Source organism: Vipera berus, assembly GCF_964194415.1.
Source record: "Vipera berus genome assembly, chromosome: 1".
In the NCBI taxonomy this organism is placed as follows: Eukaryota; Metazoa; Chordata; class Lepidosauria; order Squamata; family Viperidae; genus Vipera; species Vipera berus.
The window spans coordinates 176,683,550-176,711,389 of NC_138202.1; the positions used below are offsets into that span (position 1 = coordinate 176,683,550).

The 27,840-nt window shown below is 38.1% G+C and overlaps 1 protein-coding gene across 3 annotated transcripts in view; it reads left to right on the top strand.

Annotated features, from left to right (window-relative positions):
* NBEAL1 (neurobeachin like 1) overlaps positions 1–27,840 on the top strand; it is a gene marked incomplete at its 3' end in the record, with an annotated part of 103,728 nt that overhangs the window by 50,664 nt on the left and 25,224 nt on the right. For all 3 annotated transcript variants that reach the window (XM_081339542.1, XM_081339543.1, XM_081339541.1), the window contains 23 exons: positions 1,266–1,569; positions 2,471–2,556; positions 3,974–4,063; positions 4,876–5,044; positions 5,182–5,315; positions 6,444–6,603; positions 9,082–9,184; positions 9,871–10,027; positions 12,148–12,306; positions 13,474–13,633; positions 13,825–13,913; positions 16,125–16,682; positions 17,448–17,623; positions 18,499–18,652; positions 19,689–19,817; positions 21,102–21,407; positions 21,487–21,636; positions 22,458–22,615; positions 23,281–23,405; positions 24,583–24,709; positions 25,633–25,781; positions 26,527–26,660; positions 27,224–27,325. In XM_081339542.1, the coding sequence (XP_081195668.1) occupies positions 1,266–1,569; positions 2,471–2,556; positions 3,974–4,063; positions 4,876–5,044; positions 5,182–5,315; positions 6,444–6,603; positions 9,082–9,184; positions 9,871–10,027; positions 12,148–12,306; positions 13,474–13,633; positions 13,825–13,913; positions 16,125–16,682; positions 17,448–17,623; positions 18,499–18,652; positions 19,689–19,817; positions 21,102–21,407; positions 21,487–21,636; positions 22,458–22,615; positions 23,281–23,405; positions 24,583–24,709; positions 25,633–25,781; positions 26,527–26,660; positions 27,224–27,325 (3,879 nt within the window). The remainder of the gene's footprint in view (positions 1–1,265; positions 1,570–2,470; positions 2,557–3,973; positions 4,064–4,875; positions 5,045–5,181; positions 5,316–6,443; positions 6,604–9,081; positions 9,185–9,870; positions 10,028–12,147; positions 12,307–13,473; positions 13,634–13,824; positions 13,914–16,124; positions 16,683–17,447; positions 17,624–18,498; positions 18,653–19,688; positions 19,818–21,101; positions 21,408–21,486; positions 21,637–22,457; positions 22,616–23,280; positions 23,406–24,582; positions 24,710–25,632; positions 25,782–26,526; positions 26,661–27,223; positions 27,326–27,840) is intronic.

Here is a 27,840-nt window from a genome sequence, read left to right on the forward strand (position 1 = left end):
TTCTGTAGAATTCTTGATAGACATTTATTTGGGGGATACGCAGCTCATGTTTATGTTGGGTAATATTTATCTCCATGATGAGTTCTTCCCTTCTTGTGTGACTTATTTCTGTATTAACGAGAAGCAAACAAGAATATTCTCACTTTCCAAAAAAATGACCCAAATTTTAAATTTAGCAACGTGTGTCTATAATGTAGTAGGACAGGAATGAAACTTGCAACCCAAACAGCTGTTTTTAAACACTGCTGTCAAGTTTCCGACTTGTGGGCTTTTCAAGTGACTCTGAGGCATTGTTTACCTTAAAAGTCCTTTATTAGCTAACGTCGAATGTTATTGCTTGACAACTGCCAGAAGAAAACACATGTGATCAAACAGATGTTCTGGACTGAAATGAAATATATTATACTAATGTTTTGTAGAAATAACTGGGACAGTGTGTCTATAAGTATAATGAATTCTTTTCTGCTTTCCCATCCACTTCATGTACAGTGTTTACTTCAGTTAGCTCCTAATACAGGATGAAAAGATAAAGGATAAAAGGTAATGAGATTTTACAGTAAATGAGCATATTTATCAGAGAGATCATATGTAGCATAAAATTAGAGGAAAATTAATTTCCAAAACAGTGAAAATATCCATCCATCCATCATATTTGAGTAGCCCTCACAAAATGCAAATCTGGGTAGCATACAATTAAAACCAAATCATAAAATGAACAAATTAAAAACATTCCACAATTTAAAGAGATCAATATTATTATTTAAAAGACTAGAAGAGAGCATATTCATCTCACTAGATCACCATTCCTTGAGATTACCAAACCTGTTAACACAACCATGTTTGGAGGAACATCAGGACAGGGCAAATCTCACCTCAGGAGGAATGATGTTCCACAGAGTGGGTGCCATGGCCTCAAAGATTGGTGTCCTGGGACCTGCCCAATGGAACTCCTTAACAAACAGAATAAAAATGTCAAAGATAGTTTAATGAAGCGCCATAAAATTACAGTTAACTCCCAATCAGGGACAGGCATATTGTGGCTCCTAAAGTCCTTTTTTAGGTACCTTGAAACCCTGTCGCCCCTATATACAGTACGTGTGCTTATACAGACAACCCTCTGCCAGTGACACAAAAAGACTCTGGGTGCATATATATCTTGTCTTCTTTTAAACCTATTCTCTAGATTGGCCATTTTAAATTTGAATGCATCCAATCTAATTTTAATTGTTTCTCTCTTTCTTTCCACCGGGAAAAAAATTCTCTAGTCGTTTACTTCTTGCTGCATTGGTTCAGCTGGTCAGAGAACAACTCTTCCTCCACCATCGCAAATCCCGGACCCACCTTTTTCATCCCCAGTTATATCCCCTCGGACCTCATTTGGGGGGATTCTTGGTCCAGGCAGCTGGAGTGGCCTGCTGGGGAAACCAGAACTTAGCACCAAGCTGATCTCTGCAGGAACTCAAGACAGTGAGTGGGGCTGCCCCACTTCTCTGGAAGGCCAGCTTGGCTCTGTTATTATATTCCATGAAGCCTTACAGCCATCTCACGTCAAAGCCTTGTATTTGGCAGGTGAGCATTTTCGGTAGCAGATTACTTTTTCTCTGCTGTTCTTACTCAAAAATTTGTTTATATCTTTGTTTCTCTGATCTGACCATTGCTTTTCATAACTATTTCACATACAGAGGTTTGGGGTTTTTTTTGTTTTATGAAAAACAACTCACCCTGATTTTTCCTCCTATGCTGTGTTCTGCTTTCTCACTACTTTACGGACTTGATCACCCACACAATGCACTGCTTGTATTCTAGTGTTCATTTTTCAGATCCTCCTTCAATTTCTTATTAAAAAGGCACCCTGGATAATCCTACCCATGTCTGACTCACATCTGAGACAATATCAGGTTTACACAGAGTAAGGCTTGCAGAGAATACTCATGTCTCTCAGGCCGAATTGTAGAAGTATTAAGTGTATGTTGGACTGCTGAGTATCATGACTGGAATAATTCTGTTTGGGTAAATAAGTGCAAATTAGTGATGAAGTTTTTTTCTCCTCTTGGGGGATGTTTTATTTATTTATTTGTTTGTTTATTAGATTAAAATAAGTAATTGCTAAAAGTAATACATATTGATCTAATCTACCTCTGCTTTTCTCTGTTTGGCTGAGAATTATGGTAGTTCAGTACAGCTGCAAAATTCCAGGTTATAAAATGCTAATCTAAACAACATGTAACTTGTCTTTTAAGATAAATATGACCTTAGAAAGAGATGAAATTCCCCATTTGGGTCAGAAAACAAGTTTGAAGTGTTACTGCAAATAGAGGCATTCACTCATCTTTCTGTTACCTCTGTGAATTGGTCTGCAGCTTTTAGTGTGGAGAGAGAGTTTCAAACTTAATTTATTTGAAACGAGAGAATGTAATTAAAAACGTGACCACAAACATAAAGTTCAAAGTCTGTTTTTTGTATGTTGAAGGTCCAAATTGCCTAACTCCTTGGAAGTCCCAAGAATCTGAACTGGCAGATTTGCCAAGCAAAGTCCTTCTTCACTATGCTCCCAAGGTAGTATTCTACACATTTTTCACCTACCTTGTAGATGTGATTTAGCATTAGAAGTAGAGAGAAATTGGAGGAAGGTCATTTAACCTCCAGCTGTTTGCCATGCTAAACTAAGCAGAATGTTCTCTCTTCTGAAGTAGAATACCACTGAATATCAATGGCTAAGAATGAATGAAGGTCTAAAGCAGCTCTTTCCTGCTTTGTGGCATTTCAAATACTGCCCATATTTTAAGCCAATTCACCTGTGATACAAATATTGTGCAAAACTTCATGCAGGTCATCTGCAGTATATTTTTTTCAGATTTAGTTAAGGAACGTGTTGCTTTTAAACAGAATATGCACAATGAAGACTGCCTTTTTAAGCATAAAAAACAAAGCCATTCTTCAAAAGGAGTAATAGGGAGTGGACATGGGGTGGAGTTTGTTTAACAAAGTCTTCTAGAAGATTTGAAGCCAGTCAGTCAGTTTGGGATTAAATAGACTAGGGCAGGGGTGTCAAACTGCCAGCCCACAGGCCAGTTGCATCATGTGGAGGCCACGCCCACCCCAGCTCTGGCAATGCAAAAAAAGTCACGATACATCGCGACATGTCAGGTGATGCGGCAAATTTAACACGCGTGTATGAATCTACTCCCATTTTACTGGGGTAAGTATTTGCTTAGCAGCCACAGGTGTGTAACTGTTTATAGTTGCTGAATTAGGAGGAAAACTCCTATCCTTCCTTCCTTCCTTCCTTCCTTCCTTCCTTCCTTCCTTCCTTCCTTCCTTCCTTCCTTCCTTCCTTCCTTCCTTCCTTCCCTCTCCTCTCCTCTCCTCTCCTCTCCTCTCCTCTCCTCTCCTCTCCTCTCCTCTCCTCTCCTCTCCTCTCTTTCTCAGCCGCTTATCACACAAAATATGACTGGGTAGCATACAATTAAAAATAAACCTAACGTGAACCACCTTAAAAACAATTAAAAAACAATATTATTAAAAGACTGTAAGAGAGCATATTCAGTGTTGCAGACAGAATAGCTACCTCACTAGTTCACTGTTTCTTGAGATCCCAGCTCTGTTGACACAACCACATTTTGAGGGAAGGCTACCAAGATGGGATCATTCTCACTCCAGGAGGAAGGATGTTCCACAGGGCAAACACCAGGGCAGAAAAGGTCCATCTCCTGGCCCTCACCAGATGGAACTTCTTAATAGATGGGAATTGCAACATACCTTTTCTGCCAGACCTGATGGGTCAGGGAGGTATAATCAGAAAGAATAACCTACGGTTATGGTAGCACTTAGAAAGTATTGCTGATTCATGAGTTTTTTGGGGGGAAAGTTGTTTTGTTATTGGGTTTCATATGAAAGAAGAGTGAAAGAAGATAACCCATTATCTGCTTTATGAATGTACTGTAGCCCACTTTTTTCTTTTTATTTTGAATAGGCCTGCAGAAGCCCTATCTGTCTTGATCTTTCTGCAAATCTTTTACATGGGAGGTTAACAGGGAACAAAATAGTGAACTGGGACATTAAGGTGAGCATTTCCAGTGGCTTAATGTTAATGCTGCGTTGTTTTATAAGACCTGGATGATAGAAATGTCATGAGAATCTTCTACATCATATAGTAATGCCTAGCATCAGGAACTGATTTCCCATTCCATTTTTGTTTGGGGGTGAGGGGAACAGTATATAAAAAAGGGTTGAACATGACAAAAGCTAAATATAAAGCTGCTATATTCCGAAATGGTATGGTAGATTTCTGCTTAATAGTAATAGTTCCAGATGATAAAGAACTTCCTTCTACAGACAAATGGACTTTAGATTCATCTCTGTGGTTGATGGCTGATATCTTTGGCTAAATCACTGAAAAGTGAGCGCAAACCCCCTTTTCTTAAAGTCTTTGTACAGAATTGGGCTTTTTGTTGTATATCTTGAAAAAAAAATTAAAAGTTGGATCTTTTTATCTGAAACTTGAGAACTGCTAACTGCTTCCCTGAGAAACTGAGTTAAACGCAACAGCTCATTATCGATTGGTTAATGTGGAACCATTTGTAGTCTTTTGTGGATCTTTATTTTCTCCTATGAAAATGCATTAAAAGGTGTGTTTACCTGTGCTGATGCCGTGCACTGATTTTATTTCTGAAAAATTGGCTCATTTTTTTTTCTAAAATCCAAACTTCTCTTGGATCTACTACAGATTATTTCTGACATGTCAATTGCTCCGTGCTGTTCTAATACTTTTATGCAGGTCTAACATGTCTTTAAAAAGCCTTTCCTGTTGTTGGTTTCAGATTGGTGATTGTTCCTTCTCCCCTTTGTTTCCCTCACTCTGTTGTATTTCTAAAGGATATGATCAACTGCATAGGTGGATTAAATGTTCTGTTCCCATTGCTGGAGCAGAGCAGTTACCTTGACGGGCAGTTGCCTGAGAGGCCAGAGATAGACCCTCTGCCCCATGAATTGCTGACACCTGTTGAAGGAGATTGGGTTGTATTAACCTCCACCAAGGCTTCAGGTGAGGACATGATTAGCCTTTTCCATTGTGGACCAAACAGAGATGCATTCCCTGGTTTTAATATCTTCTGTCATTATGTGATAGTTCTGCTCCCCCCCCCCCCCGCTTAAGCTAACGTCCACATTCCATTTTTACAGAGGCTCGTTTGGAGAAGAACATCATTGCGACCTTCATCTTGATGATAAAGCATTTCATTCAAAGGCATCCAATCAACCAGGATAATTTTATTCACACTCATGGAATTGCAACCCTAGGAGTCCTTTTGCAAAAGGTGTGCAAAACTACAAAATAATTTGAATACTGTATATTGGGAGCTTTTGTTTGTATATCAAGCCCAATTTTGCATCTGTGAGATTTGAAAGTTATAATTGCTTTAAATTGCCATATTTTGGCAAATTTTGATCTGAAGTTTGAAATACTTTTAGAGGCTCACCTTCTTAAGCTTCATCTCCCTAAAATGCAAGCCTTTTGTTTTTTGAATAACAAAACTGCTCAGAGAAAAAAAGCTAATGAAGATATTTTGTTTCAGGATATACATTGGATGGACCTTCCAAATATCTTATTTGGATAATTTGCCCATTCTTCATTATGTTACAAATGTATCCACGGTACATATATAGTCTTGGGCTGCTTATAAGACAGTTATTGGTTCTCCAGTCAGGTGTCATGGTTCCGACAGATGAAACTCTTCAAAAGAACTTTGAGACATTGTTTACCTTAAATAATCTTTTATTTGAGTAGCATAACATTGGCACTGCATAATTGAACCAAAAACTGAATTCCCCTCCACTAGGCACATACTATCAAAGCACAATTCCCTCCTCCAATTAACAGTCATAAATCACAGTCCCCAATTAGCTTGAAGCGCAGGCTTGTTCTCCAGCCCGCCAGTTCTTTATCAGCTCTGAGTTCAATAACCTTGATTCTTGTGGTATGTTTAGTGTTGTTATGTCTAGCTAAACTCTCATTCACATCCCTCCCTCCCAGCATCATCTAATTCTAAAAGTGAAAGGAAAAAGATGGCTACATTTCCATCTGTTGTCAATGCAAAAACATCTGATGTTAGCAGTCTTGACATCAGGATGATAATCTCTTCTTGCCTACTTTACTCCCACTCCCACTCAGAGTGTGCATAACATTGTTAGACAGATGCTTGAAGGACAGCATGGGAAGGTGGGAGATTGTCAGAAAGAACATTTCTTCCTTTGCTGCGAGAGACAACTACTATAAACATTTCTGCTGAAAACTCGGCAGACTTTTTTCACAAATGAACAAGCAAATAATCAAAAAAGTAGTGACTCTAAAAAAATTCTTTGACAACAGCCTATTGTTTGAAATATAGAAATCACTCTGTTTGGGTCTTTTTCTTAAACAGTATAGTTCCTCCTTTTTTTTTAAGGTGCCCAGCAGATTCATGGATGTGAATGTACTAATGGCAGTCCAGTTATTGATAGAACAGGTCTCTGTGGTGAAAAATGTCCAACTTATGCAGCAAATGCATCAGCACCTACTTTTTGACTTCAGCATATGGAACCGTGGGGACTTCCCATTCCGAATTGGTGAGTTTGTTACTGTTGTAACAGTTATGTATACCCTGTTTATTGATTATATAAGCACTAAAGAAAACAATAACACCAGTACGGTTGAAATAAAAAGGAATATAGTTTTACTAGACAACCTATGACTGATTGAGTCATCTTTTTAAATTTTTTTTATTTTTATTTTTATTCCATTTATATCCCGCCCTTCTCCGAAGACTCAGGGCGGCTTACAAGCTTAGCAGTAGCCTTCATTCTATGTATATGCCTGCTTATTAGGGCTTTCACACACACCCCAAGCGGCATTATTGCAAAGTCAGCTTAATTGCCCCCAACAATCTGGGTCCTCATTTTACCTACCTCGGAAGGATGGAAGGCTGAGTCAACCTTGAGCCTGGTGGGATGCGAACCTGCACTAATTGCAGGCAGCTGGTGTTACCTAAACAAAAAAAACACAACCAGTATGAGCATAGGTGAGTAAAAAAAAGCAGTGGGAGTGAGAGTGACTTCTAATTTCCTGCTGGCTTCCCCATTGACTTTGCTTGTGGGAAACTGGCAGGAAGCATCGGAACTTAAAATCAGCTGAACATCATGATAGTATAGTGGCCACAACTTTGCGAGTACAACCAGTACTGACCAAATGGACTGAGGGGAGGGGTTTTACTCAGGGACACTTTAAAAGTATCGACCTGCGAGACAGTTTCCAGATCCTGTCTAACGTCAGGGTCCACCCCAATCCACATTTTAGGAAAGAAGAACTCTTGAAGATGAGATTGTCCAACAGGAACTTTTACTAAAACATGGTTGACAGTTGATAATCTAGACAGGATCTGGAAACTGTCTCACAGATTGATACTTTTAAAGTGTCCCCGAGTAAAACCCCTCCCCTCAGTCCATTTAGTCAGTACCGGATCAGTCAAGTTTCAGGTGTCAAACTCCTTGTGGGAAAGGAGAGCCCTAGTACATTTGCAACATTATTACTTCCTCCCCTTCACATTCCAGTCGGAGATACAAACCAGAGTTCGCCCCCTCCCTCTTTCTTTGTACTTCTTAGTTCAAAGGGTTTCTTCCCTGGTCTTTTGTGATGGCCTCCAGGCAGGCTGAATAAACAAACCTTGCATCTAAGGGATAGAGATGGCTCTTAACAACCCTGACTTCTCTTCCCCTCCTTGGAAATGGCAGAATCCAGTAAGGGGGTGAGATTTTGATTTGCACAGTTAGAAATGAAATATGAATGGATTCTGACATATGAAGATCTTTGAAATTTCAGTGACAGGGGAATACTGAATCTTGAATTTTGTATGCATTCCCATTTGAGGTACCATGATTCAAAACCTTTTGTACAATGATGTACTTTTTGGCTAATTGAAAGTTACAAACAGACAAATAGAGTTATAGTAGTAAATGAATAGATACTCTTAAAAGTGAACATTGCAACATAACATGCTTTGATTATGATGGCCCTGCCTGAGTTCTAAAGTAATATAATTAGGGGATGAATGCAAGACTTTTTATTTCACCCCATTGCTGCTGGAGCTACAAATAGGGAGCTACATATCATTTAACCCTTGAGTTTTTCCCCTTCCTTTTCTTGAACAAGTGTAAAGCAGTAGAATCTATGCCATCTCCCACTGGATTTTATGAAATGAAAAGAGGTTTTCTGGATTTAGATCAGGCTTTCTGGGGCAAGAAGTAGGAAGAAAATAAAAGCAGATAAATGCCTCTAAAAGCTGTCATGCTCTGTGAGTACAACTCATGCTTTTAGGCTCTTAGCTGTGCTTCCTTTAAACCATTCTTAAAGTATTGCTCTAATCAGCTTTCACTTTGCTTTTACTGGAACTTATGTGAGGTTGAAAAATGGGTTCTGGGATCATACATCTTTGAGCTGATTGCAAGCATATAGCTGTGGAAGAAATGCTTGTGGGCTTAGAAAAAGATTGGGAAATTGGGATACAATATAGGAGGTTTGGCTGAGGTCAGTTGGGATAAATAAAATCCTGGTACACTTTATCAATGTGGATTATAGATAGATCACATACAGGTAGTTCTTGATTTAACAGGCACAGTTGAGACAAGAATTTGGGTTGCTAAGCAATGTGAGTCATGCTGAATTTTAGGCCCTTATTTTATCACAGGCATTAAGCAAATTTCTGTGGTTGTGAAGCAAATCTGGCTTCCCCCATTGACTTTGCTTGTTGGAAGTCCCCTGGGGAGGTCACACGTGGTGATCATGTGACCCTGGAATGCTGCAATTTTTGTAAATACACGTTGGTTGCCAAGTGCCTGAACTTTAGTCATAAGACCATGGAGGGCGCTGTGATGGTCATGAATGTGAGGGCTGGTCGTATGTTGCTTTTTTAGCACCATTATAACTATGAATAGTTGTTAAACAAGCGTTCCTCAGTTGAGGATTATCTGTACCTAATCAGTGATCCATAGAATTTACAGGTCTGGCTACTACAACCTTATTCTAATAGAGTCTTCTGATTTCTTTCTTAGGCCATATCCAGTACCTTTCCACAATTATCAAAGATAGCAGGAGGCTCTTCCGGAAAAAATATGGTGTGCAGTTTTTGTTGGATACGCTGAGAATTTATTATGGGTATGGAATCTTGTATTCATGTTTGACTTGGTCTTTGCTTTTCAAAGTCCAGTTCTTTTTCTACATGCTGGAAACTCTTTGAATCTTTGAAAGTCACCATATAAATATTGAATTGCTGCTATTGCACTATGCTGTGATTTATTTCATTGTAGTTTTAACTGTAGTTTATTGAATAAACCACAATTATCTAGGTTCAGTTGCATAAAGCATAGCTTAACACCCCCCTCTTTTACTATTTGAAAATAAAATAAAAGGCCTCCTTCCAAACGCTGACCATAAACAAACGTTCAATTTAAAATCATACTGTAGCATTCATATAAAATATTTTTAAATGGAAAAACTAAAATATTTTTTAGTCTTTCTTTTTAACTAGTACAAATGCATCAAATGCATCAAGTTTCCGACATATGGGCTTTTCAAGTGACTGCTAACATCGAATGTTATTGCTTGACAGATTACTCCCCTCCCCCATTTCTTTATTTTTATGTCTTTTAAAACTCTTACATTTAAGATTCATGTATTTACTCATTCTGCTGTCAGTCTGGAAATCAACCCTGAAATTCTGCCCTGACGATATCAGTTTAATGGACACAGATACTTAAGGAACAGGAAGGAAGGGCTTGTGAAAAGATAATAGTGTATGTTAGAATTATTATATTTTAATTGACAACCCTTGTTTTTGTTAGAAACCACCCTAGGGACAGTGACTTGCTTCCAGATGATCTTAGGACAATCAGGACATCTCTGTATGGACTAATCAAATACTTCTTGACCAAAGGTGGGACACATGAGGAAGTCCAGAGCGTGATTGGATACATAGCAGCCACGAGTGATGAGGAGCAGGTAACTTATTATGTCTCTGCTCCTCATCCCTTCTTCCCTCTTTTCCTGTAACTGTCCATAACAATGGAAGGAGCCACCACCATCAATAAAACAGGTGCAATGAATAAGGGGGTAGCCAGAATCACTGAAGGTGCATGTATTTTACAGATTAACCAAACTCCCTCAATTCCCCTCTCCATTGCACAGGGATACTATTTCCTTTTAACATGATGAGGGTGCAGTGTTTGCACAGATTTGTCTGGTCTGCCAGTTGTACTCCTTCCTGTACCGGGAGGCCTTGATCACAGTCACTCATGCCTTGGTCACTTCCCATTTGCATTTATTTATTTATTTGTCAACTTTTGGAACCCCTGATCTCATTCTCAGAGTGACTCTCTGCTGTCCATGGGGCTGCCCTTGAAAACCGCCTGGAAGCTATAACTTCCAGTGGGATGCACAATGCAGTGAGGTGTATAATGACAGGTGCCCCAAGATTTACCCATGTTTCATGACTGTTGCTTGAGCTGCAGTGGCTTCTAGTTTCCTTCTGAGTGAAATTCAAGGGACTGTTTATTACTTTTGAGGTCTTATACAGCCCAGGGCCAGATTATCTGTAGGACTGCATCTTCCTAAAAACAACCAGATTTGATAGGGTGGGCATGCTCCTGATCCCTTCCCTTAAATATTGCCTTTTTGTAGAAGCTAGGAAGATTTTGTGGAAGCTAGGAAGCATGCCTTCTCCATAGAAGCTCCTGCCCTATGGAGCACCTTTTCACCTGAAGTTTGGCAGACTCCCCCCCCAACACCCTCCTAGCCTTTCCAAAAACTCTTTAGGACATGGCTCTTCCCCCAGGCCTTGAGTTAGAATGAGATTGATGAGAGGGTGGTGCACTGCTTGTGAAAGTTTATTATGTTCCCAGGTTGTTATTATTAATTATTTGTGGTTTTAATCGATAGATGCATATATTAATTGTATAATGAGGCTATTTTAGCTATTGCTTTGGAGCCACCCAGAGTTTGGTATACTATAAAAATGTTTTAAATAAATAAATACTGCAGCACATAACATAGTGAATGTGTAGTTTTTGCTGTCCATAAGCTTTTAATTGTTGATCCAAAGCTCATCTTGACTGGGCATCCAGAGTTCTGTTGTTCTTTTCATACAGTAATTTTAAGAATTAGACTGAGATCACCTCTTAACCAACATTTATTAACAAATTACTTACTATCTCCACAAACTAGATCTATGGCTGCTGTGTCTAGTCTGGATCTTTCCTTTCCCTTCACAGAAATTGCCCTGTCGGGAGAAGCAGTAAGATTGTCTTCTCTTGGTGAGGATGTCATGCTGTAGCTGGAGTGGTCAAATATAGGGACACTCCCAGCCAAAAATCTATCCTGTATCATCATCAGTTTACTGGGTGTATTATAGTCATTTTGTGGAAGGTTGCATAATCTGCTTATTTTGTGGAAGTTCACTAAGATTTCAGTAGCCCATTTCTTATATGCCAGATGGTTATTAGAAACTTGCAAGAATAAGTTGATTTGTGTGTGCGTGTGTGCGTGCGTGTCCCCTTTTCTCCATCACTTTTTCTTTTGTGCTGCAGTTTTTAGGCTGTAAACCTAAGGAGAGGTATTTTCTTTTTATTGATTGATTGATTTAAAAGCTGCTCTGATAAGCCTTTCCAGATAATAATGTAATAGATTAGAACAGAATAAAAATGTTCATAGAAAACATTGTTAGGAAGACTATGAGGTTATGTGAGGCTCCCCAAATGTTAACAAAATCCATCATTTTTTCCTGGTACTGTTTAAAATTATTTGAGCAGCCATGTATTTCTCTTGACTCTTGTTCTTGCAGATCTCTTTATCTCTGCTAGTATCTATGCAAGTATCTATGCAGATGAACTTCAAAGTTCAGTTATATTCTGAATAAGCTGAAAAAATGACCCTTGTCTGAATAACTGGGGCAACTCTTTAACAGGAGTTGTTGCTGTTTGCATTTTCAAGCATACCTATATTTCAGATAAGTCACTGGTGACTCATGTTGTTTGAATGATATTGAATGTCGGCAATGACTTTGCATTCTAGATTCATAGATGATCATCTCTGTGTGCCCTTTTTCCCCTCTTTTTCCCCCCAAGCTCTGTGGGATTCTAGATATGCTCTTCAACCTGCTTAACACCTGCCCAACCCGAGATCAGCTTTTCTTATTGCTTTTTGAGCCAGGAAATGCAGACATCCTTTATGCTCTTCTACTGAATCAGAGGTATTCTGATAGGCTACGAGAACTTGTGTTCAAGGTAATATTTTTTTTTACATTTCTCCTAAAGTGATTGAGAGTATTAGCAAGGTTGTGGATTTTATATGGGAATAATTACAGATGCTACAGTTGTGGACACTAAGTTGATGTTGAATTTAATTACGGCAGCAAGACTCTTGATAGGCCAGTATTGGAAGAAAGAGGAACTGCCGACCATAGAAGAGTGGACTTTAAAGGTTTCCGACCTGGCAGAGATGGCGAAGATTTCGGCCTATTTGAAAGATCACTCGCAAGAACGCTATATTATGGAATGGAGAAAATGGATTGAGTTTATCCAGAACAAGTATAGGGTTAAGAAGTTTTATGTAGCATTTGAATAAGTCTTCTTTCTTTTTTTCTTTTTTTCTTTTAGTTTCTTTATATATATTTAATATTACTAAGGCTTGTTTTATCCTATATAAGCTAGAGAGTGATGGATTTTAGAGTTTATAGTTGTTAGTATATGATTGTTTATGATTGGTTTTTTATATATATACCTTGTATTTAGCTCTGGGAAGTCGGGGGGGGGAGGGGGGGAGGGGGGAGAGGTAGGGGGGGAGGGTGAAGGGAGGGGGAGGGGGGGTTTTAAAGAAAAATTGTATGTTAAAACTTTTCAATTAAAAAAAAAAAGAAAGATGGATTTTTTTGGAAGAAGGAACAAGGCATAACTCCTCTTTCAAATTACCTTGTTTTAAGTTTAGGGAATTGACAAATAAATACTTTTTCTTCTGGGAGATATTTGGACGATTGATAGACAGATGCCAATGTGTCTTAAATAGCTGAGGTCCATGAGGTCAGGAAAGAAAGCTTAATCTGGCTTCTGCATGAGGATTGTGTTCCTGCATCTCATGTTCTAGCGAAATCACACGCAATCTAATTCAGCTTTGTGATTTGCAGATTCCTTTTCCTACATAGACATCATTTGGGCTACAATCTTGGAAACAATTATTTTGTACTGTGTAGTGTAACTTGCAGAAATCAACAGGGAAATAACAAAGGAGAGTCAAAAAAATAGAGTCGCTTTTTCTGTGAAAGTCCACTTGAATTCTGTTTTTCCACTGAGGTCTTGCCTGCAGGTGGGCCTTGCTTGGGGTAAACAAGCTACATAGGCACTGCAGAATTTTCAGTTTGCCCCCTGCTGAGAAGTTCAATTTTTTTTCCCTTGCAGATTGCAGAGCAGATGCTGAAATGCACTAAAGTTTATGAACGGAGCAAACAACGTATGAAACTCAGAGAAGTTGGCTATTCTGGATTGGGTCTGCTCCTGAATGAATCTCCACTTAGCACTTCTCTTATGAAGAACCTGTTCAACCAAATTCTGCATGCTGGTACTCAAATGTTTATTAGCTTTTCCACACAACACATGCCCAGTATATCTGCTGGAAACTGTGCCAATAGCACAAATGTGGTTAGCCAGCAAAATAGCAAACATATATTGATAGCCGTATTTTTGTGCTTTTATGGCATTTTGATAGAAATGAATTTCTTTATTGTTGTAATCCATTCCTGTACTCTACAGATCCAGTTGTGAATTGCAAGGACTTTTTAGCTGTGGTGCACTTGGCTCACAGAGCAGATCTAAACGTAAGAGTGGCTGCCTGTCGAAAGGTTAGTGTCCTTGTGGGGAGGGCACATTAATACTAAATAGGGGTCAGCCTGTTAATAATCTGGAAAATAATTGTGGAGATTGGGATTTCTTAAATACTTAGTGAACTCTTCAGACCATTGCTCTTGTGGAAGTAACTGCAGAGTATAAGATGCAAGTACATCCATCTCCCTTAAATAATATGTCTATCTTCAATAATATTCCTGCTGATGGCGCACCCTGACAGAAATTAGGATCTAATGGTTAGTGAGGGAGCTAATTCCATCAAAGTCATAAGAAGACAGTCTGCAAATCTACTATCGGAACATGGGATCGATGGGATCTCTTCTTCCTGTCCAAAACCAGGACAGGCCTTGGCAGTCACTGGCTTTCTTTCTTTCTTAACAGTTTTCATAGTTCTTGCAGTAAGATCTGCATTTTTAATGCTAACCCTATCTTTATATCTGTAGAGAGGGAGATGTCTTTGAGGAAATAGGCAAGAACCACTGATATATAAACAAAGAGGGCTGAAACAGTCCTTAAATCCTGGGTAACAAAGTAATATTGAGATTAGTAGATTAGTTCAGACTGAATCTCCTGATTCACTGGGATATAAGAGGGATGGTAGGTAAAGCACAATCTGGCATGCAATGATTCTATTATCAGATCTTCTGTCAATAAAATATAGTTTTAGTCTTCCTGTGCAGTTGTTTTTTCTGGTGTGGCCTATCCATAGGGCTGACAATATCTGGTTCCCTTCATCTGTTTTTCTTTTTTTTTTATTGAAAAGTTTTAACATACATTTTATCTTTAACAGTCCCCCCTCCCCCTCCCCTCTCCCTCCCTCCCTACCCCTCTCCCCCTCCCCCCCCACTTCCCAGAGCTAAGTACAAGGTATAAAAACACAAAAAAAACCATCATAAACATCCATATGCTAACAACCATAAACTCTAAAATCTGTCACTCTCTGGCTCATATAGGATAATACAAACACTATTAATATTAAATATATATAGAGAAAAAAAGGAAACCCTTCATCTGTTTTTCACAGCACAACGAACATGATCTGAGAAGAGCATTTTTCAGTAGCGCTCTGTGGGTTTTATATCTTTGGCATTCAGCGCTTTCATTTTTATGATGTCTATGCGTCCAGTATACAGAAATACATACTGAAATTAAATTTACTACTTTTGAAAAGACAAATGTGGGCATTGTTTAGGAATTAAATAATTATGGAAAGGATCCTATAATTGGACTTCTTCATGCCCCTCTAACCCTGGTACCCTAATGTTCCTCTAATTATTTCCTAAGGACATATCCTCATAAAGCAGCTTCCATCTCACTCTTCTGTCAGCATTCTGATTCACCTCCAGAAGGAGCCTGAGGGAAGTTGGTAACTTGCAGGTCTCTAATTATCCTGCTGCAAGACCTCACCCTCCCATCTGGCTGTGGGGCTCTGTGCTTCCATGGCCATTTCTGCTTTGGCTGCTGGAGAAAAAGCTATACTAGCAACTAGAGTCCGTCCCTTCCTTCCTTCCTTTTTTCCTTCCTTCCTTCCTTCCTTCCTTCCTTCCTTCCTTCCTTCCTTCCTTCCTTCCTTCCTTCCTTCCTTCCTTCCTTCCTTCCTTCCTTCCTTCCTTCCTTCCTTCCTCCCTCCCTCCCTCCCTCCCTCCCTCCCTCTCTCTCTCTCTCTCTCTCTCTCTCTCTCTCAGAGAGGAAGCAACTTTGTGGAAAGCATTCTATGGTTTTGCTCTTCCTACTGGTAACGTTTGCTTCTCCCTCCACCCCCACCAAGCAGTCCCTCTCCAACAGAGCTTCCCTGGTTCACCTTCCTTTTATTGCGCTTTCCTTAATTTCTAGAGTTCCTTTTCTTTAGAAGCTGTAGAAAGCATGCTGCTGGGAATATGGGGAAAAGCCGTGCCAAGAGGCCTAGCCAAACTGATGTAAAGTTAATAACAATCAATGCCCTATTCATCTAAATAGGGCTTTTCTAAAGATGGTTCTATTTAGCTTAGTACTTACAATGTACATGTTCAATTAACGCTTCCCTGGCTCTTAAGTTAATGTTAAGAGTTAGTTAATGTTAGTTTATAGGTCTTTAACAGAAAGAAGGATAAGTAGATGTATAAGAAACTGAGAAAGTTATTTTATTTTATTTCATTCAGGAAACAAAAATAAATCTTAGAACACAAAGCTCTTACAATGTATTGTATTTGAATCCATGTTTTCGGCAGCTTTTGCAAATCCTACATGCCCAAGAAGATTCAGCACAACAGATTTCTCAGCAATTTGGGTGGCAGGAGACACTGTCTCGACTGTTCCTGAAAGAGCATGCTGATGTCAGGGATGGGGTGAGGGACACCAAAAGTGACTCTACTAAAGGAGATGACAAGCGTGCGTCTGCAAAAGACCATCAACAGTGTCGTACTTCCAAGGCTGATGAGGAAGATGGTGCCAGTTTTGCATCTGTTAATGGTTCCTGTGATCAGTGGAGCTTAGAAGACGGCAAATCTGCGACAGTGATGGAGGATACTTCCATGGGGGAGATGTCATTTAGGCCTGAGGATCAGGAGGACTTGTGGCAGAAGAATCCTTCACATTTAAGCTTAGACCTCTCAAGTGTTGACTCTTACGAACTGGGTGAAAGTGGGAGCCAGATGGCTGATAGTCTGCCCAGCACCCCTTCTCCTATTGAGAATACAAAGACATTTTCTGGACAGCTTGACAAAGAACCAAATGCTGCAGAAGAGCTGGTATTTGCTGCTGATCTTTCCTTATTTGAAATTCATGAGGTACATGGCTAAAACACCTCCTTGCTGGGTTGTTCTGATTTTAAAAAAAATAACATCAAACAGTAAGAATTCAGTGAGACATCCCCGGTGTAACATAAATGCGCACTTGATGCTTCTGCTTCTCTCTCAAGTCTGGCTGTTACCTCCATCTGGGCTGCTTGAGAGTGTAAGCAGACAAGTAGTTAGCCAGTTTCCAGATGTGCATCTCTTGGAAGAGCCATAAAGCCCCTTCTCTCCTAATATTTTAGAAATGCTTTGGTTGGAGCATTATGGTTTTTAATTTTAATTGTATTTATACTGGCTTGATTGATGGTTGCCATCTAAGGTTGCATTGTGTAAGATGGGTGACGTGCATTTTTTCAACAAATCAATATGAATGAATGAGTGAATGAAAGGAATAAATGAAAGGAATGAATGAATGAGAGAGATGCATCTTAGAACTGTCCATGCAAATTGCTCTGGGTGATTTATTTTCTTATTTTTAATTTCTTGCACTTTGCACCTAATAAGGCTGCCCCTTTCAATATGTTGCCTTTTCTTTGTTTAAAAAAAATAATGTCAGATGTGATTGTATAGTTTTCTGGCCCTCACCAGTCAAAAAAGCTGCCTATTGTCATTTTAGAATCTGTAATACCAGCAGTTTTTAATATAAGCTGTGAATCTTTGTTATGAAATGGAATTGATCTGCTCTTTATAAGTAAAATTAGGAAGATGTTTTTCAAAAATAGTATAATCTTTTAAAATGCATGTCATGTTTTTTTCTAGGCATGCGAAGAAGATCTCCTTCAGCTTCTGACAGATATTTTGCTTTGTGTGATGTGGAAAGGCATCGAAAGATCAGATGATGCAGCCTGGACTGAGAAGGGTCAAGTTTTTTCTGCACTGACCAAATTGGGCATCTCTAATGAATTACTACGACCATCAGATGAGATCAAACTCAAGTAGGTCAAATTATTACTTTTTCAAAATTTGTTTTATGGGAAGAAAAAAATCATAATGGAAAGCAGAAAAGAGAAATGATGTTAATTAACAGTATAAACACCACATATGGTGTAAAAATTTTAAAGAGAAGGAAAAAGGTGCTATAAATTTTGTCCATATTGCTCAAAAGTATCTTTGTTGCCTCTTTTTTTTAAATTGAGTCTGTCCTTACAGTATTCAGTAAAGTAAATGGCACATATTTCACAAATCAGTGGTAGCTCTATTTCCAATGTATTATAATTCTTACGGTTATCCCCATGTGCAAAATGATATGGCAATAGTATGACAAATCAGACCATGTGAGTTAATGGTTTGGTTCTTGAATAAAAATTATAAAAAAATGTAAATATAACAATAAAACATAATGAAAGTACAGCAATATGAATTAAAAGATGGGCCAGGAGGGAGCCAGAGGGATGGGATGAGGTTGGAGGTCTGCTATTATTCTAGTAGCCACCTCCAGTATGGTACCCCCATGTTGGGTCCCAAGGGCAACTGGCAGAGCCAGGTGTCCAGGCTTGTACAAAAAGAGAGGAAGATAGGGGCTTTTTGGTTCAACAAGAGCAGCCCTTTAAAACAATGGGACTTTCTCATGGGAACTGTTCTGTTTGACAATCCAGAGTAATTCATTTGAAAATTAAGATAGAACATAACTTTGTATAACATCCGAGAACATAACTAGACTATTTTCACAGAATATAATTTCTTGGTTGCGGTGGCCAACGCTAGATAATAACAACATTGGGTTTAGTTCTGTTTTCCTGCTGCCTTTCCATCAGTAACTAACATTCACAAAAGTTGCTTATTTTGTGCCACCTCTTTCTGTTTAACTTAGTTTGCTAGAGAAGATGCTGGAGTGGGCAGTCACTGACACAAGAGAAGCCAAATCCCTCCCGGTGTATGCTGAACATGCTTTCCGGCTCTTGTTCATTGTTCAGGATTTCCTGCAAGCAGAAGGTCTTGTGAATTCAAGACTCTGGACAGAAAAGGTCAGTATGAAACTATATAGCAAGAGCTTTGGAAATATGTTATCAAGTGCCCTTTCTTAATACATTTTCATCCTCTTTGAAAATACAAGAAAGGGATTTAAACAGCTACATTTAAATCTACATGGATTTGCCCCCAAATATTGTTGGAGTATTTGGTAAATTCTCTAAGAATATTTTTTTCCAAATTTAATTGTTAAATGTAAGTATTTAAAAACTTGAAGATTAATCAAGAAATATATTTTAAGGTTTAATCGAAGATTCTGTGAGGAAGAAATTAACAAACAGTGATAACAAATGTTGCTGTTTGGCAATTTCTATTCTCTGCTTGACATTTGCCTTCTACTTACAAAACATCTGTGAAATGAACAGTTGAATTACTTCACCAGTATTCTTTTCTCAGTTTTTCCCCTCCTTCCTTTTTAGGTGACAGTGTTGTCCATAAGTAGACCTGACTAGGTCAGTTATGATCTGTCTGTGCAAGTCAGTCTTGATTTGTTGTGATTATCCAGACAAATCCATGCAGCTTTCTTGGCAACATTTTTGGAAGTGATTTACCATTGCCTCCTTCTTAGGGGTAAGGGAGAGCAATTGACTCCAAAGTCACCCAATGATTTTCCATTATGGATAGTCCCTGCCCAACAATACTGTACTCACTGCTTTATCACATTGGCTTCTGCTTTATGACACTGTGTGACTCTTCACCTTCAAACGTTTAACCAGGTGTGGAAAAAATAAGGATCCCTTTTCCCTAGCAAGGGTTTAACATAAAAAATATTTTCCAACTCTTCCGATCATCAACAAATGAGAGTAAAATCTACCAAAATCCTCCCATTGTCAAATAATCAAACTTGGGTCATTCTAGTTCTATAGTAGTTTTCATCAATCATTATATAGTTTTAATTGTGAGAGAATAGAAAAACTTTAAAAGAACATAATTGAACATTATGTTTTCTTGTGTCCTAGGCAATGCATTCAATGTTCCTCAGTTTACATTCTGAACTTTTTTTGTCTTAATTCTGGATTTGATTTTGCACAGCTTTTGGAAGAACTGGTGACCCTCATGGATACTTTGTCAATCTGGTACTCTTCTGGCCTAGAAAACGTGAAGCTGTATCAAGTACAGATCCAGCTGCTTCTTGGATTCATTGGACAAGATAATTTACAGGTGTGTTCCATTATTGAAGGTTTCTGTGTACAAATATGATAAAAGTTTGATTTTCTTTTCTGTCAAATTTGGGGTGTGAACATCTTTACTTTTTTCCCCTTAATACACACCAATAAAAGTTAACTTTGGTACTTGGGTGGATTTAAAGTGTAATTGATCAATGTATAAATGTATGAGAATGTTTAAATACAATTTGGGAAAAAGTAACAGCTTCTGCTTTCTCTGACTAGAATATGTTATTGTACAAACCATGGTCCCATTCTTTTGTTTAGGCCACTGATTTGTTTCAGATGGTAAATGTCCTTTATATTAATTCCATCTATCTCTGGAGAAATTGTGAACCCGAGCTTCATCACAGTATTTTCTTCATAATAAATCATAGTTTATCATTAGTTTAGAAGACAGGTGTCAAACTCGATCATATCACGTGACGTATCGTGACATATCACAAGGTTTTTTTGTCTTTACAGAGTTGGGGTGGGCGTGGCCTGTGTGTGACGCATCTGGCCCGTGGGCCGCCAGTTTGACAACCCTGGTTTAGAATGTCATTTTTTTAGCCTAACTTCCTTAGAGAGACTTTGAAAGGATTCAGGAAGAAGCTGTATATATTTCTGAGACTTCTTGAAAGAAGGCTTGAATATAAACATAAATAAACAAACAATAAATACATTGTATGGTGAGCATATGCTAATAATCAATATATAATTTGGTTGCACTAATAAATGCTTTTGATATATCTAATTTTATTGAGTTGTGCTTACATGGTTATCATAATAACAACTAATAAGACCTGAGCCAACCGAAAGTCAGGAATATGTGTGCAATGCTTTGAGTTATAAAGAGAAAAGGCAAATGTGAATTCTTCCCTTATGTAATAATTTGCTTCCTGCTAAGCTTCCTGCTCTACTTAATTTATCTTGGGACAATGATATCAAATGGGAACCAACAAACTGCAACACAAACATCAGCCTCAAGTTATACCTGAAGTTTCATTAATGCCTCTAGAGCACAGAAATGCCCTTGCAGAGGCTTCAGCGCAGTGAGTGGTCTGTCTTCTAGTAAATGAGTGTCTTGTGATTGGCTACAACCACCATCAAAAACATTTCATTATAGTCCCTTTAGGGTGCTCTCAAAATTTCAAATCTGCCCTAGGACCCCAAAATGTATGAGATTTGAAGAGATGCAAGTGGAGAATTGAAATACTTTTGGGGGAAGATGCATACCTGTAACTTGTTATTTATATTGGTGGACTGTCGTTTTTCTTCCTGTTTGCCCCTGCTCCAGATTTGTGCAATGGCTGCGGCCAAGCTCAACACCCTTCTTCAGACCAAAGTACTGGAGAACCAAGCGGAATCCTGTTATCTGCTGGGAAAACTGGAAGGCATCCTGAGCAGATCAATCCAAGAAAAGACTGAAACTTACTCCTTCTTGATCCCTCTAGTGCGAACTCTTATTTCCAAAATATATGACCTTCTGTTCATGAACTTGCACTTGCCTTCCTTGCCTTCTACTAATGGAAGCCCTTCCTTTTTTGAGGACTTCCAGGACTATTGTAGAACTGATGAATGGCAAGCTTACATCGATAAATATGTAAGTTGTGATTTCTTAAAATGCTTTTTCTCTCCAAAAAAGGGAGTGTGTTTTAAACTTCTTATCCTTTATGAACTAGATTACCCCTAATATGAAGCAGTACGAGCTGAGCATTTTCAGTGATGGCAATGAACGGATGGCGCTCTATTGGAAGGATTGCTTTGAGGCCCTCATGGTCAACATTCATAAACGGGAACGAGAGAGAGGAGAAAGCAAGCTCAAATTTCAGGTAAAACCTGGGTGACTTTTTCAGGAGTTTCCCTGAGCAAGAAAATCATGTGAGGATGGCAATAGAGGTAGTCCTTAACTTACGACCACAGTTGACGCCAGAATTTATGTTGCTAAATGAGAAATTTGTTTAGTGGGTTTTGCCCCATTTTCTGATTTTTCTTGCCATATTTGTTAAGTGAGTTGCTGCAGTTGTTAAATTAGTAACACGGTTGTTAAGTGAATCTGGCTTCCCCATTGACCTTGCTTGTCAGAAGGTCGCAAAATATGATCACATGACCCTGGGACACTTCAACTGTCATAAATATGAGCCAGTTGTCAAGCGTCTGAATGTAAATCACATGGCCATGGGGATGCTACAAAAGTCATAAGAGTGAAAAATGGTTATAAGTCATTTTTTTTGGTGCCATTGTAACTTTGAACAATCACCGAACAAACTGTTGTAAGTCGAGGACTGCCTGCATTTTAAGACTGGATTCTGTAGGACATGGTGCCAACCATTTTTCTTTCATCAATATTATATCTTTGACAGTGAAGGGACAGAACTCTTAACACTAATTCTCTTTCGGCTGCTGTTGTAATCAATTTTTCATTCAAAGGTTTGCCTCAGGTACATTTGTTTTTTTGGACTGGTGATGCACAGAGTTATATTTTTATCTGGCTAATGACTCAAAAAATACATTTGCTTCTACATATTATATGCAATTTGGATTATTATTTTTGTTATTACAGTAAGCCCTCATGCAACAGGTTTTTCAAGTCCTTTGTTCTAGCCTTCCTAAGCACTTCTTTAAGATTTATTATGTATGTTTCTGTCTCTAGGAATTTTTTGTAGAGCCATTTAACCGGAGGGCACGGCAGGAGAATATGCGTTACAATGGCATGCTAAAACAGTTAAATAATCAGCACACAACAACTCTGAGACAGTGGAGAGCTGCCAAACTTTACCTTACCTGTGAACAAGGCCCTTGGGCTGAAAGGTATGGGAAATCAGCATGTTTTCTTTCTCCTTGGAGCATACTTTACCTTTTCTAGAGCAAGGCATGTGGCTGAACAATAAAACAAGAAAAAGAATATCCTCCCCCCCCTCACTCTTCTCTCTCTCTCTCTCTCTCCCTCCCTCCCTCCAGTTGATTAAACTTAGAATTCTAAAGGAAAAAAGTAGACCCTACCAAATGGAATTCTGCTCACTCTAAGCTTTGAGATATCATGGTCAGTCCATTAAATTTCATGACTCCTGTTGAAGCCTTGACTTCACACACAATAAAAATGCCTAGTGGAACCCCCCTTCCCCCGCCTGTTTTTTTGGGACTGCTTTGAGCTGTTGGCAGAGATAATTCATAATTATAATTCTCAAAGCGAGCTAGAAAATTCCCTATATGTTCTAGTATAACAAACAGACCCAGCTCAGCTTGCTTGGAGGTCATTTTTTATAAGAAAGAATCAAGTTATTTTCCCCAACTAGAGGGATCTTCATGCCTCCCCTGGAACAGTATGGAGAAAAAAAAATTACAAAAAAGAAAATCTAATTGCTGCAATTTTTTAAAAAAATCTTGTGTTCACGTCTTGTCATTCTTTTCAGTACAAACAGTAATCTCACATGCCTAATGTTGTTCAATTTCTTTTGGTATATTCCTTTCATCAGGAAGCCACATCTCGTTCACTGGAAACTTTCAAATGTGGAAAACTATTCACGAATGAGGCTAAAATTAGTGCAAAATTACAATTTCAATTCTCACCAGGAGGCCAGTGCCCTGAGGGATAATCTAGGTGAGGCCAAGTGGCTATGATGCTTGTTAGCTATTGTCTTGGCTCTTTAAAATATGCAATCCTGATTTCTCACCGGACTTTTTAATTTCTGTCAAGTATAGAAAATTCTCTTTTCTTTTTGTGTTAAAAGTGTTCCCTTTTCTCAGCAAATCTGCTTTTGCTTATCTGCTAAAATTGCACTATAATATAAATAGAATCATGTGACTTAATAGGAACCTTTCTATGGAGGGAGGAATGATTGTGTTGGCAGTCCAGTAGACAAACAGAAACCAGTAGGTTGTTTTTTTTAGGATTTGAAGGAAATAGGCTCATACCAGTGTGAAATAACCCAGAATAATTTTATTGAATGAAATAAAAGTAAATTAAAATTAATTAAGAGAGTTAACAGAGAAGGGTATGATAATCTACATCCTTTCAGTATGTCAAGAACCTCAGGGACAGCAGTGGTTGGACTCCAAAGCCAGGAATTGTCCGTGTCCCCCCAGAACTTTGAGTCTACATGGAAATCCTTAAAAGAGAGGGGTTATAAACCATCACACATGAAGATGGCTTGGTAGCCTACTTTATCAGGGATTTGATATAACTTTAGATAGTGGAATCTTTGCCAAAGATTTGCCGATTACTTTTATCTCTAGAGAAAACAGGATCTCCAGCAGGCAGCACCTGCAAATATTAAGTGAGCCTTTTTTTATGAGAACATTATTCCTAGGTAGTTATTGTTCTCCCTCCTCTTGGAGGATGTTAGATTAGGGAGCCCCCGTTGTCTCTTTATCTTAATGGCTACCAAGTAATAATCCTTTCTGCATAGGTATTACATGTGCAGAGAGAGAAAAAGGAGTCCTACTATGATGCCAAGGCATTGTTACAGAATAACAGAGTTGTAAGGGACCTTGGAGGTCTTCTAGTCCAAGGAGGAGACCCTGTGCCATTTCAGACAAATGATTGTCCAGTCTCTTCTTAAAATCCTCCAGTGTTGGAGCACCCACAACGTCTGGAGGCAAGTTGTTCCACTGATTAATTGTTCTGTCAGGAAATTCCTCCTTAGTTCTAGGAGTTCTTCATGTTTATTTTATTCATTTATTCATTTAATTCAACGTTCTTCATGTTTATTCATTGAGATACATGCTCTAATAGAAGTTTACTTGCTTAATTGGATATCTTCACTTCATCTTTCAAGGAATGTTACAGATGCCACCATCAAGGGAAGCTTTGCTTTTGGAGGCAGTGAAGCAAGTAAAAGTCAGCGATATGGAAGATGATATACTTGAACTGCCAGATGAAGATCCAGCATCCAGTACAAATATGTATGTAGAAGAGTATGTGAATTCAGAACCAGGTTCCAAAGAATATGGTTGGGACATATTGTGGGCCTGCTCATCATGGTGTTTTTTTTTAACCAGTCTCCACATTCTACAAAATCTATTCAAATTCAGACATGAATGTGCATGAAATGGAAAGATCTTTTTTTTAAGCTTGGAATGAAACATTCCACCTAATATGTTAGAGTGTTCAAAGTTAGCTGCATTCTGAAAGATCAAAATTTGTTTTATCCCAAAGGAAAAAATATCTCTCAAAAATTTTAAAAACTATTCATAAGAAAACAGATTACAAAATTGTCACAGGAAACAAATACTTTTAATGTTTCATATCGTGATTTTTTAAAATATAGTTTTTAAAAAATTAAATATAATATTCTTTGGAATTTTTTCTAATTTGGCCATAGATATTAAATATGGACTAATACCACATCTCTTCTGCTAACCAAGTTCATACAAAACTTTTATTTATTTACTTACTTACAACTTGCCTACCCTCTTACTTTATTGCTATATGCAGATACTTTGTTTCAAAAACTACATGCACAAATCATATTTTCTTCTAATTATATAAAGATCTAAGTAAAATATAGTTTAGGAATTATGTAGAGCATCTCTTGCGCTGGCAGTGTAATAAATAAGTTCTCAGTGTTCGTAACTTAGAAATGATAAATTTGTTACAGGTTTTCTCTTCTTAAGGAGTGTTTTCCCCCTTGTTTTAAGGTACAGAGCAAAAACAACGCTAATCCTATTTGATAGTAATCGGTCTTTTTATTAATTAGTACTTAGTGATGGACCATTTGCTTAGGAGGCTCAAATACTGATTATTTTGTAAGAAATGCTGATACCTTGTTTTGTAATTTTTGTATTATCCAGCTAATCAAGCCTGTCATTTGATATTTCTGCTGCAGGGGTGAAAAGGAAGAGCAGGGTCAAAAAGAAAAACTTGTGCTCTCAGAAGACTGTGAACTTATTACAATAATGAATATAATACCTGGCAGGCTGGAAGTCACAACATATCACATTTACTTCTGTGATGGCAGCATTGAAAAAGAAGAAGGTGAGACTTCTGGACTTCCGTTGCACCACTCTGTGTTTTGTAGTTAATTGGCTACATACAGTCTTTCACACTGGAATGAATTTCTGGAAGAAAGATTTCAAATGTTTTATAATCTAGAATGCTCCATTTGCATTGCAGTAGAGGAAAATATTGCCGATTGCCAAACTTTCCCCTAAGTTCTGGGGATCCGCAATCTTTTGTGGCTGATGATTTGGGGGATGTGACATTAGTACTTTCTCAAAATGGCTGCCATGGTAAACATCCATTTATAAGAAGGCAAGTTGAAAGTGCTCCCCAGCCCCTTTTCCAGCCTCTCACAATGCAGCTTCACACTTCAGCTTGCCTTTATCTGCTTCCTGGGGTGTATAGGTTCTTTGGGGCGGGCAAGGGGGAGGCTATTGGAGCACATTTATTTTTTATTTGTTCTTTTTTGTTTAATGGATTGCAGCTATTTTAGAACTTATACTACAGTTTTTACTTGTTTCATATCTTGTTTCATATCTTAATTATTGATAAATGTTATACTATTGGTTTTTGGTGACAGGGGACTACAAAAGGGTAGTTTGAAATGATATGATCCCGATGCCCCTGGTTGTTCAGTCCTGCCATGATTTTTAGTAAGGTTTCTATTTTGGCTCATTCCAGTTAGCTGTTTTTACTTTTCCAACCATGTCACCAGACCTTCTTGACTTTCATAATTATCATATACCTTAAGAATAAACTGAAATTCTTCTTCTATATCCAGGTGTAGGTTTTGATTTTAAATGGCCTCTTTCTCAAATTCGAGAGATTCACTTGCGCCGTTATAATTTGAGGAGGTCGGCTTTGGAGATCTTCTTTATTGACCAGACTAATTACTTCCTTAACTTTAAAAAGGAGGTATGTAATTTTACATGTTTCTTGCACAGAATACCTTGAGAAAAATCCCTAAAATACATGTTTCATTACTGGGTGATTGTGGCCGGAGATCTCCTGTGAACAGATGAATGGGTTCAGTTCAACAATGTTCCTGATTGCCCTAAAAATGAACCCAGCTTGGATGGTAAAGTAATTGAAAGGTCTTGTTTCATATTAGGATCTTAGGTGCATATTTAACTTTTTTTTTCATGGTCAGCTGACATGTTTAATAATGAAAGCCAAAGTATCTAGTTTAAATACCATGTTTTAAGCAGGTATAAGAAAGAAAACCAACATTGATTTTAACATCTTCCTTCTTCAGCGCTTAGCGTAGTGGCCCATTCTTGCTGGAAATGACCCATTTTGAGGCAAAGCACTTTTAAATAATGTAATAGCATTTATTGAGATGCATAAGGAAATGATAAATTGAATTGCATGGATTAGCCTCACAATTGGATTGCCAAAATAGCAAGCCCAAATGAGAAAATGGGGAAATTCTGATGATGTTATTCAATAAATTAACCTATGTACTTTCATTGTTGTAGACAAGAAACAGAGTGTATAGCCGAATTCTGTCTCTGTGTTCTCAAAATATTAGTGGGACCAGATCTCCCCAAGAATTATTCAAAGCTTCTGGATTAACTCAGGTAGGGTACTAACCTGAATGTGGGGGACATTAAAAATAATTCATGTCTCTTTTTGCTTGGTATAATAGCTCCCTCAGCTGGTGTCTGAGCTAATTTTTAAAAATACAGATAAATGTAATATTTAAATGGCAACTTCTTCTATTTCTGAGTCTATTCTCTGTTAAAAATAATTTGTCACTTGAAGAATACAATAAACTTTAAATTATTATGTATATAGGATGAAATCTATTTTTTTCCTGATGATGACAAAACTAATAGTAGCTTTATTTTATACAACCTCATCCTAAATGGAGCATTCTCCTGCAGGTCAAGTTTGTGCGATTGCATAGGAAAGCAACAATAATATGATTTTTTAAAATATTTTTTAATGGTTTATGGTTGTAGTTCTGTTTGGGCTGAAAGAGTACGGTGACATAAACAATTGAATAAACATGAATGCTACATTAATTTTGCCATTTTGTTTGCTTGAATTATGCTAAAATGCATCACTAGTTCTTTTTACACAACATTAGCTT